At 53.4% G+C, this 21,182-nt stretch overlaps 1 protein-coding gene across 1 annotated transcript; it reads left to right on the top strand.

The window, feature by feature from the left end:
• The first annotated feature begins 18,924 nt into the window (after positions 1-18,924).
• LOC123076373 (zinc finger protein ZAT12-like) lies at positions 18,925-19,737 on the top strand. The gene has a single exon (XM_044498662.1). The coding sequence runs from the start codon at positions 18,988-18,990 to the stop codon at positions 19,735-19,737; it is 750 nt and encodes a 249-aa protein (XP_044354597.1). The 5' UTR covers positions 18,925-18,987.
• Positions 19,738-21,182: the final 1,445 nt, after the last annotated feature.

The following is a 21,182-nucleotide window of genomic DNA, read 5'->3' as shown; positions in this document are numbered from 1 at the left end:
TGCCAGTTGCCGATAACTCGGTTACAAAACATGATCATCTCATACAATAAAATATAGCATCATGCCTTGACCATATCACATCACAACATGCCCTGCAAAAACAAGTTAGACATCCTCTACGTTGTTGTTGCAAGTTTTATGTGGCTGCTACGGGCTAAGCAAGAACCGTTCTTACCTACACATCAAAACTAGAATGATAGTTCGTCAAGTTAGTGCTGTTTTAACCTTCTCAAGGACCGGGCGTAGCCACACTCGGTTCAACTAAAGTTGGAGAAATAGACACCCGCCAGCCACCTGTGTGCAAAGCACGTCGGTAGAACCAGTCTCGCGTAAGCGTATGCGTAATGTCGGTCCGGGCCACTTCATCCAACAATACCGCCGAACCAAAGTATGACATGCTGGTAAGCAGTATGACTTGGATCGCCCACAACTCACTTGTGTTCTACTCGTGCATATAACATCTACGCATAAACTTGGCTCGGATGCCATGGGGAACGTAGTAATTTCAAAAAAATTCCTACGCACACGCAAGATCATGGTGATGCATAGCAACGAGAGGGGAGAGTGTGTACACGTACCCTCGTATACCAAAAGCGGAAGCGTTAGCACAACGCGGTTGATGTAGTCGTACGTCTTCACGATCCGATCGATCCAAGTACCGGACGTACGGCACCTCCGAGTTCAGCACACGTTCAGCTCGATGACGTCCCGCGAACTCCGATCCAGCAGAGCTTCACGGGAGAGTTCCGTCAGCACGACGGCGTGATGATGGTGATGATGTTGCTACCGACGCAGGGCTTTGTCTAAGCACCGCTACGATATGATCGAGGTGGAATATGGTGGAGGGGGCACCGCACACGGCTGGGAGAGATCAACAGATCAACTTGTGTGTCTAGAGGTGCCCCCTGCCCCCGTATATAAAGGAGCAAGGGGGGAGAGGCGGCCGGCCAAGGAGGCCGCGCCAAGGGGGGAGTCTTACTCCCACCGGGAGTAGGACTCCTTTCCTTGTTGGAGTAGGAGAGGGAAGGAAGGGAGAGAGGAGGAGAAGGAAAAAGGGGGGCGCTGCCCCCCTCCTTGTCCAATTCGGACTAGAGGGGGAGGGGGCGCGCGGCTGCCCTGGCCGCCCCTCCTCTTCTCCCACTAAGGCCCATGAGGCCCAGTTAACTCCCCGGGGGGTTCCGGTAACCCCCCGGTACTCCGGTAGATGTCTGAAACCTCCCGAAACACTTCCGGTGTCCGAACATAGTCATCCAATATATCGATCTTTACGTCTCGACCATTTCGAGACTCCTCGTCATGTCCGTGATCATATCCGGGACTCCGAACTACCTTCGGTGCATCAAAACACAAAAACTCATAATAACGATCGTCACCAAACTTTAAGCGTGCGGACCCTACGGGTTCGAGAACTATGTAGACATGACCGAGACACGTCTTGGGTCAATAACCAATAGCGGAACCTGGATGCTCATATTGGCTCCCACGTATTATATCAAGATCTTTATCGGTCAAACCGCATAACAACATACGTTGTTCCCTTTGTCATCGGTATGTTACTTGCCCGAGATTCGATCGTCGGTATCTCAATACCTAGTTCAATCTCGTTACCAGAAAGTCTCTTTACTCATTCCGTAGTACATCATCTCGCAGCTAACTCATTAGTTACAATGCTTGCAAGGCTTATAGTGATGTGCATTAAGGAGAGGGCCCAGAGATACCTCTCCGCGGAGTGACAAATCCTAATCTCGAAATACGCCAACTCAACAAGTACCTTCGGAGACACCTGTAGAGCACCTTTATAATCACCCAGTTATGTTGTGACGTTTGGTAGCACACAAAGTGTTCCTCCTGTAAACGGGAGTTGCATAATCTCATAGTCATAGGAACATGTATAAGTCATGAAGAAAGCAATAGCAACATACTAAACGATCAAGTGCTAAGCTAACGGAATGGGTCAAGTCAATCACATCATTCTCTTAATGATGTGATCCCGTTAATCAAATGACAACTCATGTCCATGGCTAGGAAACTCAACCATCTTCGATTAACGAGCTAGTCAAGTAGAGGCATACTAGTGATACTATGTTTGTCTATGTATTCACACATGTATTATGTTTCCGGTTAATACAATTCTAGCATGAATAATAAACATTTATCATGGCATGAGGAAATAAATAATAACTTTATTATTGCCTCTAGGGCGTATTTCCTTCATAATTTCCTATAATGATTGTTTGCTTTGTTGGACTAAAAATTGTGAGAATGTTTATCTTTTCTATATTAAGTAGCATTAATTTTATGTTTTCTTATTTCCATGTGTTTTGAAATCCTGCAACCAAATAAGCCTCGCATGGTTGTGTTGGCTTGAAACCTTAGCTAGTCACTGAAACCATACAAACAGAAGAAACAACATATTTCTTTTTTGATTATGCCTTTCAGTTCGAAGATAATAGTTTCCCTTCTGTTTCGCGTTCGTTTTCTGGCCTTAACCGTTTCTTAAATTCCCCGAGATCCGTAACTCCGATTGGGCTGAAATTTTAACACGATTTCCTTCCGGATATTATATTTCTTGCGGCGAAAGAAGGGCATCAACCGCCTTACGGGCTGACCACAAGCCTTCCGGGCGCGCCCAGGGTAGGGAGGCGCGCCTCCATGGCTTGTGGGCCTCTCGGGCACCGTCTCACATTGATTCTTTTTCCCAAAAAATATATATATTCCAAAATAAATTTTCATAAATTTTTATCGCATTTGGACTTCGTTTGGTATAAATATTCTGCGAAACAAAAAAATGTAACAAGCAGGAACTGACACTGGGCACTGGATCAATATGTTAATCCTAAAAATAATATAAAAGTTGCCAAAAGTATATGAAAGTTGTACAATATTGGCATAAAACAATCAAAAATTATAGATACGACGGAGACGTATCAGAGACGTTCCCGGCGACTTCATCAATCTTAAGATGATGAGGTGACTCAGTTTTCTTGGAGGTGCTCGTAATGGTAGAATGTGTGTCCGTGCGATTATGGGGATGAGTGCATGAGCATCTATGTCTGTACCGTGTTAAAAAGTCTCTACATAAAACATTTCAAAAATGTTAATCTAGCATTTGTAAAATGTATATAGAATTTTGTTTTCTGATGTATTCAAGAAAAAGTATTCAAAATAATAAAATGTGTATGAAAAAAGTTGATCATGTTTTTTAAATGGTAATCAAGCATTTGAAAAAAATATTAATAATCAATGTAAAAATATTAAATATGTATAAAAAATGTTCCTAATGCATACCAAAAATATTGAACAGAAAAATATAAATTCTAATAATGTTGATCATGTATCAAAAAAATTAATCATATATTCATAAAATGGTAACCATGAATTAAAAAATGTTTCAGATATATTTTATGATGTGTTCGAAAAAATTCATCAAAGACAACTATTGGAAAAAATCTTAATAATCTATTTGAAAAAATTAAATGTGTACCAAAAAGTATTTGTGATCGATATGAAATATGTAGAACATGTATTAAAAAATTGAACATAAAAAATGAAGTTTAAAAATGTTGATAATATATTAACATTGTTAATTATAGTTTGAAAATAGTCTAAGGCAAGAAATCCTAGTCAGTGAGGGACATACAATCACACGCAATGACGCAATGCTCACACTGTCACACAAGTACACAAGCACGCACGCGCACACGTACATGTCACACATTGTCGATCAACATGGAACTCGGATCAGGTCGTGAGGAAAAACGGCCTCACTTTCCCGCCAAACTCCCTTCAGCAACAACCAGGGGAGGCCTCAAAAGCCAAACTCGACTACTCATGAAAGCAACCACATTGAGCTCCGAAGTGGCTATAGTACGAGCTGACTGGGGGACTAGCTGCAAGTCCTCCTCGTGTGCTGACTTCCTTACTGGTGGGTGAGCCTAGTCGGTAGTACCGTACTAGTACTTGCTTACTAATCAGTACACGGCACTCGGTCAGTCGCCTAAACAGCGATGAGATATGATCTTCTGATGTTGATATATCTTCCGGATCCTGCTTGTTTACACCCAGACAGGAGGCACAAACCAGAAGCTTTCTCTCTTGTGACTGGTAGAACATCCTGATCTTCTGGGTTCTGACACATAGACATGGACTTGGGAGTTAGATTAGTCTACTGACAAATAAAGTCATGAAACTTAGGTAAGCTTGGACTTGTGCACGTCCTAATCGGAGATCTATATATGTACATACGTTGCATACTGTTCGAGGAAGGAGTCTGTGCAGCGGAAGTATCTGTTTTCGCCTAGGGTGAAAAAGAAAACACCCCCCATTTCATAATGTAGTGTTTGCAGTTTTTTTCTCAAGTCAAACTTTGACCAAGTTTGTAGAGAATATATATTATATCAATAATATTAAATACATGTGATGTGGAAATATGTCTAATGTATGTAGTCCCAACTCAAAAAAATGTAGTTGGTATTCTAGATGAAGATATTTTTCTCGGTCAAAGTTTGTAAAGTTTGATTTTTATATAAATATATATGCACTACATTAGGAGAATAGTAGTACTATTCCACCATTTGAGCTGACAGTACAGACTCAAGGTCTCTTGCTAGTTTGTAAAGTTTGATTTAATAAAATTCTATATGCCCTATATTATAGTTTGTAGAGTTTTGATTAATCGCATCCAATGGTAAGTCCTTGTTGAAATAAAAATACCAGTAAGAAATTGGTTGCACTTGCAGCCACCGAAAGTCGGATCATGGGAGGCTCATCGCCTGCGAACTGCAGCTAGCGACAACGGGTTTCATGCCATCCACGATGCCGGCTGGGACCTGATCAACAGGCGTAGTAATTTTTCGGCGCAGATTAATTATTCTGCTGCATCATTTGCTCACCAGATGCCACCATATATGCCTTGGATTTGCATACATGTTGTGCACTGCGATCTGACCTGCGATTGCGATGCCACGTACATCTGATGTACTCCCTCCGTCTCATAATATAAAAACGTTTTTTACACTAGTGTACATCTGATGTACTCCCTCGGATGGAGTAATTCTCAGCACATAGATCCTCATTTCAAAACCAATCGCAGCGACCTGCCGTTTCACAGAGACGCATTTGTTGGCCGGAATAAGCCGCGGCGACGGGTCGGACGCGTCGGGCGCGGGTATGGGCGCGCGCCGGGTGTGTCGGGCACGTCGGGTCCGCGGCGGGGTCGTGTGCGTGGGTCAGCGCGTATGTGCGCGTGGGTGCGTGTGTTGGTTAGCGAGAAGTGCGGGAGGGTGACTGCGCTGGGCGCTGGACCCGGTCGCGTCCGTTCGTGTGTGTGCGCGGCGGGCGCGGGAGTCGTGGAGCGCGGAGCGTGGCGAGTGGGATGAGTGGGCGCGCTGTAGGCGCGGCGTGGCACGCGCGCGCGTGTATAAGGTCTTCCCCGGCCTGTGTAGCTCGCTGTTGTGTGGCTGAGTTCGTGCTCAGGAAAATCCATTGGCTGTTTGTGCGGCTGGCGGCGTTCGTGCGCCGCGAAAAACACCACCATGTCATCTCTGTGCTCGTGTTCTTCTCCACCTCCTTCTTCGTTGGTTCGTGCCACGGCAAGTGAGGGAGAGCAGAGAGAGTGCCCGGGAGAGCTAGAGAGACGGAGCTACGGTAACAACAATTGGTATCGGAGCTATCGGGTTCAGGGCGGCCGTGGCGTGCGGCGGCGGCCGCGGCGAGCGCGGCCGACATGGAGGCTTCGGCTGAGGTGCGTAGCGAGTCGAGCAGCGGCGGTCGCGGAGGCGAGGAGGCCGCGAAGGCTCGGCGCGACGGCCGTGGAGGCGCAGTGGCGCGTGGCACCGAGACGCGGCACGGCGGCGCACAGAGCTGTGGGCTTCGGCAGCGGCAGCGAGCGGCGGCGGCTCGTGCCGGAGGCGCAGCAGAGGCTTCCATGGCGCCGAGATGACGACGAGGAGGCAGGGCGGCACGGTGGTAGGCGCGGCAGCGACGTCAGGGCGGTGGCGGCTACAACGACGACGACGACGGCGGCGCGGCGGAGCGCGCGCTGCTGGCGGACGGCGGCGTTGAGGACGTCGGTCTCCTCTGAGCCGCGGCTTAGGGGATGAGTGTTGGCCGGAATAAGCCGCGGCGACAGGTCGGACGCGTCGGGCGCGGGTATGGGCGCGCGCCGGGCGTGTCGGGCACGTCGGGTCCGCGGCGGGGTCGTGTGCGTGTGTGCGTGGGTCAGCGCGTATGTGCGCGTGGGTGCGTGTGTTGGTTAGCGAGAAGTGCGGAAGGGTGACTGCGCTGGGCGCTGGACCCGGTCGCGTCCGTTCGTGTGTGTGCGTGGCGGGCGCGGGAGCCGTGGAGCGCGGAGTGTGGCGAGTGGGGTGAGTGGGCGCGCGTGTATAAGGTCTTCCCCGGCCTGTGTAGCTCGTTGTTGTGTGGCTGAGTTCGTGCTCAGGAAAATCCATCGGCTGTTCGTGTGGCTGGCGGCGTTCGTGCGCCACGAAAAACACCACCATGTCATCTCTGTGCTCGTGTTCTTCTCTACCTCCTTCTTCTTCGTTGGTTCGTGCCACGGCAAGTGAGGGAGAGCAGAGAGAGTGCCCGGGGGAGCTAGAGAGACGGAGCTACGGCAACAACAGCATTTCCCTCATTTGATTTGACTCAGTAGTTTAGTTTAACTTAGCAAAACCAGCAATGCATATGTATGACCAATCTTGACCTCACCACTAGGTCACATCTCGTACGACCTAGGAGGGCAAAGGCAAAAGAGCTACAAGAATTTACAGCAGCAGGTAACCTCGGCAACCTAGCTGGTTGAGCCATTGACCCATATGAAACCCTTTTCTTCCATCTGCATCCTCTGTTCTTGACTTAGCTAGCTAGCATGTGCGAATTACCGAAAAAGGCTTTCGCCCCGCTTTATAAATAAAGCAAACCGCCAAGAGCACATACAAGTACTAGTTCAGAACACACATACTCAAGTGGCACAACAATAAATCCAGAGGTACTGCTGAGGGCACAGCTCAACAAGCCCAAAACACACATGAAATAAGAGACAGGCTCAGCCGGGGCCAAGGCCGGAGAGCAAACAGACGACTAATCAGGCTCAGGCGGAGGCGGCGGCGGTGGCGGCGACGGGCGGACGGCCATCGAGCAGAGGTCGGCGATGAAGGCGGAGATGGCGTCCCGGTCCCGAGGGCGGCTAAGCGGCCGCCAGAGCTGCAAGTAACCAGACAGTTTGAAGAAAGCGTCAGTAGATCGTCGAAGAGGGGAGCGCTGAATCACAAGCTTATTGCGAATAGTCCAGAGCGTCCACGCGAGGGCCCCAATCTCAAGCCACCTAATGTGGCGAGAGGACAGCGGGGAGGCCTGTAGTTCGGCGAAGAGGTCGGGGAAGTTGGAGTGGCACCAATCCCCACCAACCGCCTCTCTAAAGCAGCTCCACACGAACTGAGCAGACACGCAGGAGAAGAATATGTGGTTCGAGTCTTCGGGGGTATCACATAGGGGGCAGAGGCCAGAGCCCGGGCCATTGTGCTTGCGGACCTCGACTCCAGACGGCAACCGACCGCGGATCCATTGCCACATGAAGATCCGGATTTTGAGGGGCAGGCGAATGGACCATACCGTCTGGAGGGGCGGCGGGGCGGAGGATGGGGCGATAGCCGCGTAAAGGGACTTGGTGGAGAATTGACCCGAAGGCTCAAGGCGCCACCGAACCTCATCCGGGCCAGCATCGACAGTCGGCTCATGGAGAGCAATACAATCAAGAAGCTCATGCCAGGCGGCCACTTCCGGAGGCCCAAATGGCCTCCGGAACGCGAGGCGCCCTAAGTCAATAAGGGCCTGTTGAACTGAGATTGTAGGGACGACAGCGATGGAGAAGAGGTCGGGGAAGCGGGCCGCGAAGGGAGCGTCACCCGCCCATCGGTCAAACCAGAACAAGGTCGCTGCTCCCGATCCGATCAAGATGGAGGTCCCAATGCGGAGGACGGGGAGCAGTTGGATGACCGACTGCCAGAACTGGGATCCACCCGAACGTTGGCAGAAGGCCAGAGGTTGGCCACACAAGTATTTATTCCGGATGATGTCTAACCACAGACCGCCATGCCCTTGTGAGATGCGCCAGAGCCAGCGGGAGAGGAGGGCAATGTTCATGCGCTTCGAGCACATGATGCCAAGGCCTCCTTGCTCCCGGGGCTTGCAGATGTCGCGCCAACTAACCATATGATACTTCTGCTTGTTATTGTCCCCAGCCCAATAAAAGCGAGATTGGATTTTAGCGATCTCGTGATGGAGGGTCTCGTGGAGGCTGTAGAAGCTCATAAGGAATAAGAGGAGACTAGAGAGCGAGGAGTTGATGAGAATCGTCCGGGCCGCCTTCGAGAGCCACCGACCCTGCCAAGGCTCCATGCGCGTTTGCAACTTGGTCACCGCAGGACGAAGGTCCGCCACAGTGAGCCGAGAGTCACTAATGGGCGTTCCCAGGTAGGTCGTTGGGAAGGAACCCAGGCGGCAATTGAGGCGGTTGGCAATGTCAAGGGCCTCAGCCGGAGAATGGCCCATCACCATCACATCGCTCTTGTCGAAGTTGATCTTAAGACCAGACATTTGTTGGAAGCAGAGGAGGAGGAATTTAAGGCTAGCGATGTCTGTATCCGAGCCTTCGACCATGATGATGGTGTCGTCAGCGTACTGGAGCAGGGAGATGCCAACGCCACCGGTCAAGTGGGGGGTGATCCCACAAATATGACCCGCGGCCTTAGCCTTGTCCAGAATGGCCGCAAGAGCATCGACCACCATGTTAAACAGGAACGGGGAGAATGGGTCACCTTGCCTCACCCCACAGTAAGTGGGGAAGTAGGGGCCGATCTCCCCATTGATGTTGACGGCAGTGCGACCACACGAGACCATCTGCATAACCCGCGTCACCCAACGGTCATCGAAGCCTTTCCGCAGGAGAACTTCCCGAAGGAAGGGCCAGCTAACAGTGTCATAGGCCTTATGGAAATCGATCTTCAGGAAGACCGCCTTGAGGTGTTTGGAGCGGATCTCATGGAGGACTTCGTGAAGGACCAGCACCCCATCCAGAATATAACGGCCTTGGATGAAAGCCGATTGGTTGGGGTGAGTAATATGGTCCGCGAGCAGGGTCACCCTATTAGCGTACCCTTTAGCCAGAATCCGGAAGATCACGTTAATCACCGTGATTGGGCGGAACTGACGGATGTCAGAAGCACTAGGAACCCTGGGGATGAGCGAGATCGTCCCATAGTTAAGGCGCCCAAGATCGATGGACCCAACGTAGAACTCGTCGAAGATGGCCATGACCTCCGGCTTGATCACATTCCAGAAGCTTTGGAAGAACTTAACTGGAAGGCCATCCGGGCCAGGGGCCGAGGCAGGGTTCATGCCCTTGATGGCGGCCCAGACCTCGACCTCTGAGAAGGGGGCCATAAGAGCCGCGTTCTCAGGCTCGAAAACAAGCTGGCGACCAGACCAACAGTCAGGGGCCAAAGATAAGCCGCTCCGAGGAGCGGCTGTGAACAGGGACCTATAGAAGCCGTCGACGTGGGACCTAATGTCCCGCGGGGACTGCAGGAGGGTCGAGCCATCCCAAAGGAGAGGAATGGTGTTGCGCCTACGTCGGCCATTAGCAATAGCTTGGAAATATGCCATATTCGTGTCGCCCTTCAAGACCCATTTCTGAGCACCACGCAAACGCTAGTAGGCCTCTTCATCAGTGTAGATGATAGAGAGCTGATCTTCCAAGTCTTAGCGGGAGAGCCACTCCTCGGGAGAAAGGCCGGTAGCATCGGCGCGCAGGTCCAAGGCTTGGATCGCAGACAACAGAGCCTTCTTACGCTCGCGGAGGTCACGCCCCAGGTTGGTGCCCCACCCCTTCATGAACTATCGGCCCGCTTGGCGCAGACGTGCCAAGAGTCGACAGCGGAGGGAGGGCGAGAAAGAGACTGCGAGAGGGCGCGAGTCTCCAACCAACGGGCACCGACCGCGTCGACGAAGCCAGCTTGGGACAGCCAAAATGTCTCAAACCGGAATCGGGGGGGGGGGGGAAGCGGGGGCGTTCATCAGCGGAAGACAGAAGGAGGGGGACGTGGTCGGAGCCAATCCGAGTGATGGCCCGAAGGGAGGCAAGGGAGCAACGGAGGTCCCATTCCGGAGAAACTAGGACCCGGTCCAGGACGGACTGGGTCGGGGCAGCCTGACGGTTGGTCCAGGTGAACCTGGCACCAACTCGGTCAATCTCACGGAGGCCAAGATCAGCAATGCAATCGTTGAAACTTTGCATAAGAGCAAAGTTGACATTGGCATTGCTCTTGTCCTCCGCGAACCTAAGGAGATTAAAGTCACCCCCACAACAACCGGCAGTGACGCAGCCGACACCTTCCGGTGGAGCTCCTCGAGGAAGGAGGCGAATCGGCTGTGGTCAGCGGGGCCGTAGACAATAATGACCTCCCACTTGAAGTTAAGGGAGCGTTCAAAAATCTCCATGCTGACAAAGAACTGACCCCGGTCCATACTGCCCACCTCGAAGGTGGCATCCTTCACACCTAACAGGATGCCACCGGAATGGCCCGCGGTCCCACCAGAAGGGAGCCAATGCCAGGCGAAAAGGAGGGAGCTCAGGCAGTCAAGCTCCGGGAGGGAGAAATCCGTACGCATGGTCTCCTGGATGGCCACAATATCAATGTGTTCGTCACGCATGTACTGGATGAGTTGGCGGCGGCGACCATCATGGCCGAAACCGCGGATGTTCCAGAAGAGGGCACGCATCACGCAACCATTGAGGGGCTGCTTGACCCCAGGACACGAGATGCGCTTTGGGCGCGGAGGGCAGCAGTCCGAGAACGGGTACGACCCCGAAGCTCGGTGGTGGACAGAGGGGGAATTCCACCAATCCTCCGAGGAGGGGGTGGCATAAGTTCCGCCGACTCGGACGACGATCCGGGGGGCAAGAGCAGGGTTGCTCTAGCCGCAGCCAGCCTCCCGTCGAGGATCTCGCGGGCCCAAATGGCTGCGATCTGGGCTAAGGGGGGGCCGACCTCCCCCCTAAAGATGATCGCGAAATCGGTCGCGATCTTCAGAAGGTTTCCAAGCGGCACCGACTCGAGAGCAGAGAAGGAACAAGTAGCTGCCGAGGGGGGGATTGAAGGGGTACCTGGCTCCAGGTTCCGTGCAGCGGCACGAAGCTCCACCCGCTCGCGGGTGGGCAGCGCCGGGCTACCCTCCGGGCGCGCCGCGTCCAACTGAGCACTCCGGCATGAAGCAGTCGCCGGAGAGGAGGCCGAACGGGCGCGCCGAGAGAAGGCCACGACGCATGGAGGCGGAGGCGGGGCAACCAGGGGGGTGGTCACCTGGGACTCCCCGTCCAGGCCAGAGACCGCAGCGGGGAGGAGCTGAAGAGCCGGGGTCGGAGTGGAAGACGGCGATGGCATCGGTGTTGGGGATGACGGTGGTGGAGTAGAGTCGGTGACGAGAGCTGTCCGGGCCACAGGCGGGGCCGGGGACAGCAGGATGGCCGACGGGGCGACGACGGGAGCGGCGCCGTCAGGGGGCAGGGATGGCCCCCAGGCCCCCGGCAAGCGGCGAGGGCGGGTCCTGGATCACCGACCCCGTAGGGAGGAGAACTAGGTCCAGAACCGGCCCGTCTAGAGCGGTGGAGACAGGGGAGCGTGGAGAGGAGGCGGGGCAGACGACCAAGCCCACGCTGGAGGCGTCGCTGGCGGCAGGGGACACGCCCACCGTACCGAGGAGGGCCTTGGGGGGGGCCGGCGCGGCCTGGCGCCCATGCCCGCCATCGGCCGGAGGCGAAGGCGAGCGGGACGGCGAGCGAGAGGGCGAGTCATCCGAACCCTCCCCGTCCTCCGACCGGCGGGAGCGGGGGTGGTGGCGACCGTGGTAGCCCCCACCGGTCCCGGGGTTGCCGCCGGGAGGCCCATCGTCGGTGAAGCGGGGGCGGCCGACGTGGTTGGGGGGCTCGGGGGCGATGCGGAGGTCGTAGCCCTGGTCGTTGAAGAAAACACGGACGGTGACGTGAAGCTTGGAGGAGTCTAAGCACTTGACCTTGACCCGGACCTCCTCCTCCTTGCGGAGGGAGAGCTCGTCCACCACCACCACCTTGCCCAGGATCCTGGACATCTGGCGGATGACGAGCTCAGACCGGGCGATGTCGGGGAGACCACCTACAAGGAGCCAGGCGGTATCCAGCACAGCCACCGCAGGGGCGTCGAGGACCGGCTCGGTGATGTCGACGACAAGCTGGTTGAGGGCGAGGGTGATCCGGCCACTACGAGTGGCGTAGCCGTAACTGACGGAGTCGGGGAAGACCACGGTGAAGATGTGACCGGCCGTAGGAGTGACCAACCAGTCCCACTGGCGACGGTAGAGGTGGTTGAGCTCGGCCTCAATCATCTCCGGAGAGGCAACCCCGTCGACCACAGTGACGATCGCTTGAAGGGAGGGGGTGGGCGGTGGGAGATCGGGGACCTCGAGGTGGAAGAAGCCCAGCCCCTCAATCCCGTGGCCGTACATCATGAGCTCCGACGTCACAGGGCGAGCAGGACATAGCAGGGCGGGATGGCCAGGGTCCTGGCATATGTAGCAACACTGGGGGTTGACGCAGCTAACTTGCGAGTGCCCCGCCACCCCGCAATTGAAGCACGGGGGACGAGGTAGGTTGGAGACCGGGCCCGGGGCCGGGGATGAACCCGGAGCCACCGGGGGAAGCGAAGCGGGGGCGCCCCGCCCCTGACCGCGGTGCTTCTTCTTCTTGGACGGACCCTGACGGCCGCGGGAAGGACCGGTGCCCGGGGCGGCCGAGGGGGCCGGCATTAAAGGCGAGGCGGCGTGGGGTGGGAGATACTTCCGCGGGGCCGGGGCGGAAGGCTGAGCAGGGGGCGTGACGAGGCAGAGAGCGACGAGCGAGGCGGGGAAGGAGTTCGGCCGCGCCGAGGCGAAGGGGATGGCGAGCGGTGGCGGGGACGCCAGTCGCTGGAAGCAGCTGGGCGGGGAGAGCGCGACCGGCCTCCGGCGTCACGACGAGCCGGCGAACGCTGGTCATCGCGCCGGCCGTCGCGGAGCTCCCACAGCTCCCGGCGCAAGTCCTCCTCGCGGCGCAGCGCATCAGGAGAAGGACAGCGGGGCTCGCGGCAGTCCTCCGACCTCCGCTTCTGCCGCGGCTCGCCGTCGTTCCACTCACGCATGGCAGGCTGTTGCGGCGGGAAGGGAGGCGAGGTCGAGCACACGGCGGGGGACGGCGGGGAGGAGTGCGGGTGGGGAGAGACTTGCGGTTGGTGGAGGGGAACAGGCGTGGCGGCGGGGGGAGAGATGGGGCGACCGGGCACCCCCGAGGGAGCCAAATCGTGCCGGCCGACTGCGTGGGCCTAGGGCACCGGGGCGGCCTAGCCAACTCGGGCCGGCCCAGCCGGGGCGAGGGGAGCCCAGCGGGCGCGGAAGGCAGATGGGTTGGGCTGCGGCCCAGAATGCCCCGGCCGGCCGAGTCGAGGCCCAGCGGGCGACGGGGAGGGGCGAGCCGTAGGGTTTCCCCTCTATCGGCAGGCGGCGCCTCGGCCGTCGGCACCAGCGACCCGCCGCCGGCGAGGGCCGGCGTGGGGCGGCGCAGGGGGAGGGAAACGCGGACACAGAGTGGGGATGACCCGAACGAAGCAATAAAGGGGCGGAAGGGGGATACGCGGGCCACCGGAGCCGAGAGGACCGGGACTGGGCGCGACGGCGGCGACGCCAGAGCAGTCGCCAACCGCGCCGTCGGGGGCGGCGCCAAGACGCGCGGGCGGAGCCACGATCAGAGCGGCCAGCCACGCCCCACGAACGGACGCGCTGGCGGCAACCATCCCCACCCCTCAAGCTCCGGCCTTGCGCGCCTGCGGCCCGAGACGAGCTCAAGGGCAGCGGCGGCGACCGCACCTGCCGCGAGCCGGCGGCAGAACCCCGCTCGTGTGGGGCTGAGCCACCGGCCCGGCCGGGCTGGGCGGTGCGACAGGGAGCGACGGGAGGGGGGGGGGGGGACGGCTCCTCATCCGCAAGGTCAGCCTACCGGATGCGAAGAACGGGCGCGGGAGTGGGCGAGGAGGGCGGTGGGGCGGCAGACGCCGCCGGCGCCGATGGCGGGGAGGGGAGCGCGGAGGACGGGGAGGCGACATGGCCGACTAGGGGAGCGACGGGAGCCAGCACCGCGGCCGGGGCCGTGTCGCCGTTGGCGTCGCAGGAGCGCTCCATCGCTCGCGTCCCCCGTCTTGCACCAACTTACACAAGGTATCCATGTGCGAACATGTGCGAATTAAGATCGTGGATCACCGCGCGGGAGCAGTCGCCTTCGCAACATGTGTTCGGACGTACCCACCTCTCCTTTTCGCCTTCTGCTTGCAAAGATTTGTTCGTACGTAAGAGTACGTACATGTTGAAAGGAGAATCAATTCATACAAAAGGAAACCTGAGTTGAACGGAGGCGTGGCTCGGAATTATTGGAACCATGCTTGCATCACATGGGCCTAATTTTTTGCAGATGAAGAAATTAACTTGATTGCTGCAAATTATGGGATTGAAGCATCATGCTGAATTTGCCGATGTCGTCCGGTGAGTATACATTTTTAAAGCTGCTGAGTTTCCATCCTAGACAAGGTGGCTAGTTCGCATATGCTTAATATTTGCAAATAAAGAAACTAGGCTGCTAAAAATTATGGGATCGCATGCGTCATGCTGAATTTGCCGATGGTAAGTTGAGGGTAACTTGACATGGACGACCTAATTTTTGCAGACCTTTTTTAAGCTGCAAATCCAAGCAACCAGGAAGATAAAGAAAAACGCCGACACCTCAGCCACGAACAAATCCAAAAGGTCGCACGATTAAACAAGCCAGGTTGACTTTTGCACTTCAGCCAGAATCGTGCTGTCGCAGTAACTCATGTGGCCATGGGGCTAATGCGAAGCATGATCTAACCCGCGCGTAATCATTTATACCTTGCTAGAAGATGTAATCAAACTCAACGAGCACGTCGGTCTGGTGAATGAATCGTGCCGGTGTATATATCATGTTGGTTGCTGAATGCCGAGTCGTCAGCATGTTGTTTTAGTCTGATCGAGTCCAAGATCCGGTTCTAACAAGGTGGCACTCGATCACACCACTCGTGATATATGTTTCTGTTGAAACAGCGGGGATTGGTTGGTGACACTATAGAGTAGTCGTCCACCATGCATGAGTCATGCATCATGTGCTAGGAGTTGTTATGTACTTACTACAAAATTAAGACTTATAGTTATGTCTCTAATCAGGGTGGCTTTGATCTTCTAAACCAAATTTCTACTTGAAAAAACTGAAGTCCAACCAAGGGTATTTTTCACCAAAACCACAGCAACCTTCGTGTAGTGCAAACCCTGTAGCCGTCCAATCCAAACTTCTATCACCGTGATGTATGATGCTAGACGAAAATTATCCACCTTGCCATCGGTTCATTCTTTTTCCCTTCCACATCTGCGCGTCGAGTGAGCAAACATAAAAGACTGGGTCTCTTCGAATGGAGGGAGCAACCGCCACCACCACCCCACACAAGCTAGGGTTCGGCCGCAGCCGCCTCTGCGACCTGCAAAGAGCTTATACTCGAGAATGGTCGTGCCATACTTTTGCGATGCTGAAGGGTTCCAACGGCGTCTTTCTAATGTGTGCACATGCTATTAGTTTATTTGTTTAATTTTGGACCTAGAAAACAATTAAAAGATGTGCAACAGTTGTGCTACATCATGATTAGGGACGTACAGTACTTGATCATTGAAGTACTCCCTCCCTCCGGGTTTATTAGGCCCGCTCTCATTTTAAACTACAATTTGACCAATAAATTTAAGTAATAAAATATAAACTATATGCCATAAAAATTATACCGTCGGGAAGCTCTTTCAAATACAAATCTAAATGTGTACTTTTTTAGCATATATTTTATATTTTATTAGAAACTCATTTTTGACTATAGTTTGACCAATAAATTTAAGTAATAAAATATAAACTATATGTCATAAAAATTATACCGCTGGGAAGCTCTTTCGAATACAAATCTAAATGTGTACTTTTTTAGCATATATTTTATATTTTATTAGAAACTCATTTTGGACTAAAGTTTGACCAATAAATTTAAGTAATAAAATATAAACTATATGTCATAAAAATTATACCGTCGGGAAGCTCTTTCCAATACAAATCTAAATGTGTACTTTTTGTAGCATACTCCCTCCGTCCGCGAATAAGTGTACTTCTACCATTTGTCCTAAGTCAAAGTTTTATAATTTTGACCAACTTTTTAGAAAAGAGTAGTAGTATATATGACATTAAATTGGTATATTATGAAAATACATTTCAAAAGGAATCTAGTGATACTAATTTAGTGCCATAAATGCTGCTATTTTTTCTATAAAGTTGGTCAAAGTTTCAAAACTTTGACTTAGGACAAAAGCTAGATGTACACTTATTCGCGGACGGAGGGAGTATATTTTATATATTACTAGAAATACGGATGGTCAAATTGAGCTCAAAATACTAGGGGGTCTAATAAACCCGAACGGAGGTGGTACTGCCAACTATACCTGGCCATGGGCCGGGCTTGGGCCGGGTCTTAAAAAGCCCACAGCAGAAAACTGAGGCCCAGGCCCTACCATCGGGCCTACTTTTCAAGCCCAAGCCTGGCCCATCTGGTAAAAAGCCCTGAAAAGCCCTTAGGGCTTAGGGCCGTGGGCCGGGCCTCTTCCTTAAAATGTCAATATGCCAAGCCCAAGCCCGTCCAGGCCTTGCTGGTGGGCTCAAAACTCATGCCCAAGCCCGGCCCACGGGCAAGCCCATCGGGCCTAGGCCCTGGATTTTAGGGCTGGGCCTGGTTGGCCCGACAGGGCCGGGTTGGAGATGACCAGGACTACTGCCAACCCTATAAGAAAGGATAATAGTATAGCCAACTGTTGGCTATAAGAAAGTGCCATGTCATTTATAGCCAACCCTATAACCAACATGTATAACAATTAGCTATAAGTATGTGCTACTTTATTAATACATGACCCACCTTCCATTCTTACACAGTGCCTAGGAGCACGTGCTGCAGCTAGCTCTTGCATGAGAGCCCGCTTACATTCTCTCTCCTATCCTCTCTCCTTCAACTAAGCATAGAAATATTAATTTAGTCCTTACAGCTTGCTGATTGTACCTTATTGTAATCGCTCTAATTACTTATGTGCAGAAGGCATTGGGTGGGACCGGGACCTGGTGAACCAAGCAAAATACATGCATACATACTACTTCTTTTGTTCCTAAATATAAGTCTTTTTAAAGATTTTTAATATGGACTACATATGTATGTATATAAACGTATTTTAGAGTATACATTCACTTGTTTTGCTTCGTATGTAGTTCATATTGAAATCTCTAAAAAGACCTAGTAAGTCTTTTTAGAGATTTTATATGAACTACAGACGAATGTATATAGACATATTTTAGAGTATAGATTCACCCATTTTAATCGGTATGTAGTAAACAAAGGGAGTACATGCTAGGAGTACAACTTGTCACGGGAGGTACGATCGAGTAATTTTCATTCGGATTAAATTGGTCAAATTATTTTGCCGGCAAGACCGTACTGCACTCTACCTAACGACGGTGTATGCAGGGCATCAGTCGTCCAACGTCACCAACAATTCCTTGGAGACCAGCCAAGCATCGTTCCTCTTTCTCCGCTTCTCTTTTCTCCTTATAATTGCCGGATTAGTCAACCAGTTGGTTTTAAAGTCTAAACCACAAAGATCTTTAATTATGTTTGTTTGAATATGACAAGTTTGATTGGAGAAAAAAATGATTCCTGGCAAGTGGCACACACGGCTAAGAACGCGGGCTGGCACACAATACCATTTGACCCGGCTGCTGCAAAGTTGCTCTCGTCATTACGAAACTTGATCATTCGTTGTTCTGGAAAAGAAATACGACCAAAAGTTGATTATCCAAAGAATTCCAAGGGTCTTCCGGCGGGTTAGCTAAAGCGTGCATATAGCCGGTCAAACCTACCAGTAGATGTCCGCAGCCAGGAATAACAGTTTAACGGTTGAGCAGCTTGCATGTTGAGCACATACATGTAGGCGGCCTATCAGATGCCCGCAGTTAGCTACTAGCAGCCGTTAATCCCAGTCAAGGGACTAATCAACACTAACCCGGACTGCTATCAAGCTAAAAAGAACGAAGACTGCTAAGAGTTTCTAAATTTCATCAGGGACGTCACTTCGCTCGTTCTAGAGGATATTCGGATTGAATAGAGTCGTGTCGATCTCGAACACTCGACGGCAGCAACAAAACCAACCCAACATGTCTTCGTTGTACACCAACCGGAGAGTGTGTGAAACACTGAAACCCGTGCAGCAGGCCGGGTCGAGATCGCCGCCCGCGAGGAAGTAAAACACGCACGCATGGTGAATGAACCAAAGGCAGGTCGCCACCCGCGCACACGCTCCGCCGCGGCGCGCGGCTGCCAGTCGGGCGGCTGGCTGCTCTAGAAGAGTCAGCTCGCTCGAACACACACATGTTGACTAGACTAGCTACTACTCCTAGCTAGACTCACATGACGAGATTGAACGTAGATCGTGTACGTACCGTAGCACTACTCTCACACCACGCGGGCGCGGTCAAACGGTCAGAAAAGTACATGCACACACGTCCACGTCTAGAAGCCACCCGTACGTACTCCAAGAAAGACTTTGCTGGGCCCTAGTGGTCGTGCGTGCGTGCCCCATTTCCTACGTGCACCAAACCCCAAGTAGGCACTATATATATAGAGGCATCGGCCAGACAAGACAACCCAGAGCCACATATGCATTACACAGTGCAGTAATCAGCCGATTAGCCGAAAGTGATTTTACACGATCCATCGAGTAGCACACCGCCACTTTTGATCGGGGGACTAGCCTGCCAGGGATCGAGTATTGGTCCAGACTCGAGAGACGTCGGCCATGAGCAAGAGAGGCAGGGGCGTGTGGGACGTGGAGCTGGGCAGCCTAGACACGGCCCGCCTGCTCATGCTCCTGGCGCAGCAGCGCCAGCATCAGCACCACCAGAGCGGCGTCGCCGGGGCGCCGCAGGCAATGGGCGGCGGCCGCATGTTCGAGTGCAAGACGTGCAACCGGCAGTTCCCCACGTTCCAGGCGCTCGGGGGACACCGCGCCAGCCACAAGCGCCCTAGGCTGCACCACACACCCCCGCAGCACGCGCTCGTCCGCGTCGACGACGACGCAGCGCTCTGCCTCGGCCGCCGGGCTCCCCAGGCGCCGCCGCAGCCGGCAAGGCCGAGGGTGCACGAGTGCCCCGTCTGCGGGCTCGAGTTCGCCGTCGGCCAGGCGCTGGGTGGGCACATGCGCCGGCACCGCGTTGAAGCCGAGGCCGAGGCCGGGGCCAACGCCCCGAGCAGCAAGGCGGCAGCGGCGACCGAGATGGTGGTGGCCTCGTGCGACGACGGAGGGATCTGCCTGGACCTGAACCTAACGCCTTCGGAGAACTGCGGCAAATGCAAGAGCGCGGCGGTGCTCCGTGCCGCTACTGGGCAGGGTGTACATAAGGCGCTGGGCGGGCACATGCGCGGGCACCAAGCCGAGGCCGAGGCCAAGGCCCACGCGTCGAGCGGGAAGGAATGTTGGGATAAGTCGGGAAAAAGGCAACCTTATGGCAGATTGGAAGATTCTAATATCTCCATTTCAATTTGCTGATTGATGCTTTAATGGAAGTGCAATGGACGTTGCACACTAATTATAATAGGGATAAGTATATTTTTCATCCTTGAATTCTCTCAAAAGTTTAGAAATCGTCCCTCAATTTTGAAACCAGTAAAACTCAGTCCTTGAACTAATTAAACCGAATAATTTTCGTCCCCGATAACACTTTGGGCGGTTTGAGTATGGTCTGGATCTGGTTTTGACTAGCACCGGCCACGTGGCCCGGTTTGACCGCTACGTCTCTTCAGCTTAGGTTTCGGGAGCTGATGGACGCCGTTAGCTGCTCCTTCGTGCCGAGCTAGAGGTTCTCGGCAGCCTCAGCCACCTCAACCTCGCCCGCCTGCTACCTCGAGCTCGGCCTCTGTGTGTGTTACCTCGAGCTTGGCCACGGGCCACCTTGCGTGCCACCTTGAGCACGAACGATACGACAACGGAGGCGGCATGGACTGACACGTGGAAGGGCATGCACTAGTCGCTGAGTGGTGCCGAGGCCAGCTGCCGGCGAGGCGCCTGGACCGACGCGAAGGCTGGGCTGCACCATGACAGCTTGACATCTCCGGGTACGGCGGCGCCGGCATCCCTGGTCGCCATACTCCTCACGGAGCAGACAGGCATGCTGAACGGGTACGGCGGCGCTGGCCGCCATTCTCCTCATGGAGCAGACAGGCATGCTGAACAGGTACGCGGTGCTCACGTACAGCCGGGGTAGTGCGGCTGGTTGTAGACGAGCTGGCGGGCGCCGGCGTGTGTACACCTTCTCGCCCGTTTGCTACAGTAGCGTGGCTGTCAAAACCGGGCCACGTGGCCACTGTTAGTCAAAAGTCAAAACCAGGTGTGCATAGTACTCAAACCGCCCGAAGCGTTATCAGGGACGAAAAATATCCGGGTTGATTAGTTGAGGGACTGAGTTTTGCTAGTTTTGAAGTTGAGGGACGATTTCTAAACTTCCGGGAGAATTCAAGGATGAAAAATATACTTATCCCATTGTAATATGCCACTTTCCAAGGATGGACCTTGCCAAATGTGTCTTTTGCGTGGGCTAATAAATATATGTTCGGTCCGTTGCCGGCATTCGAAAAACTTGATCGGGTACTCATGGACACAAACAACAACTAAATTTCCTCACCTTATTGGACTATGCGCCAATCATTCTTAATTCTAATTCTGTTGGCCTCTTGCTGCTCGTCGCCTATTCAAAATTTTGAGATAATTACAATGGGACGGTCTTGAAGACTTAATCAAGAATTTATAGGAGAAGCCCACTGCCGGTACAACGCGGTTCCATCTGGAAGGATGAAACACACCATTGGTATATACAAAAATGAGAAGCAACAACTTTCCACCGTTATCAATGATCTCGATAAAATCACAGAGACTTTACCTCAACAGGTGGCTGATACAAAAAATCAATCCAATGAGCAGATTGCACATCTTATACG

Source organism: Triticum aestivum, chromosome 3D (genome assembly GCF_018294505.1).
Source record: "Triticum aestivum cultivar Chinese Spring chromosome 3D, IWGSC CS RefSeq v2.1, whole genome shotgun sequence".
NCBI lineage: Eukaryota > Viridiplantae > Streptophyta > Magnoliopsida > Poales > Poaceae > Triticum > Triticum aestivum.
Note: the sequence above shows the minus strand (reverse complement) of the source record. Positions and strands in the feature narration are given on the sequence as shown.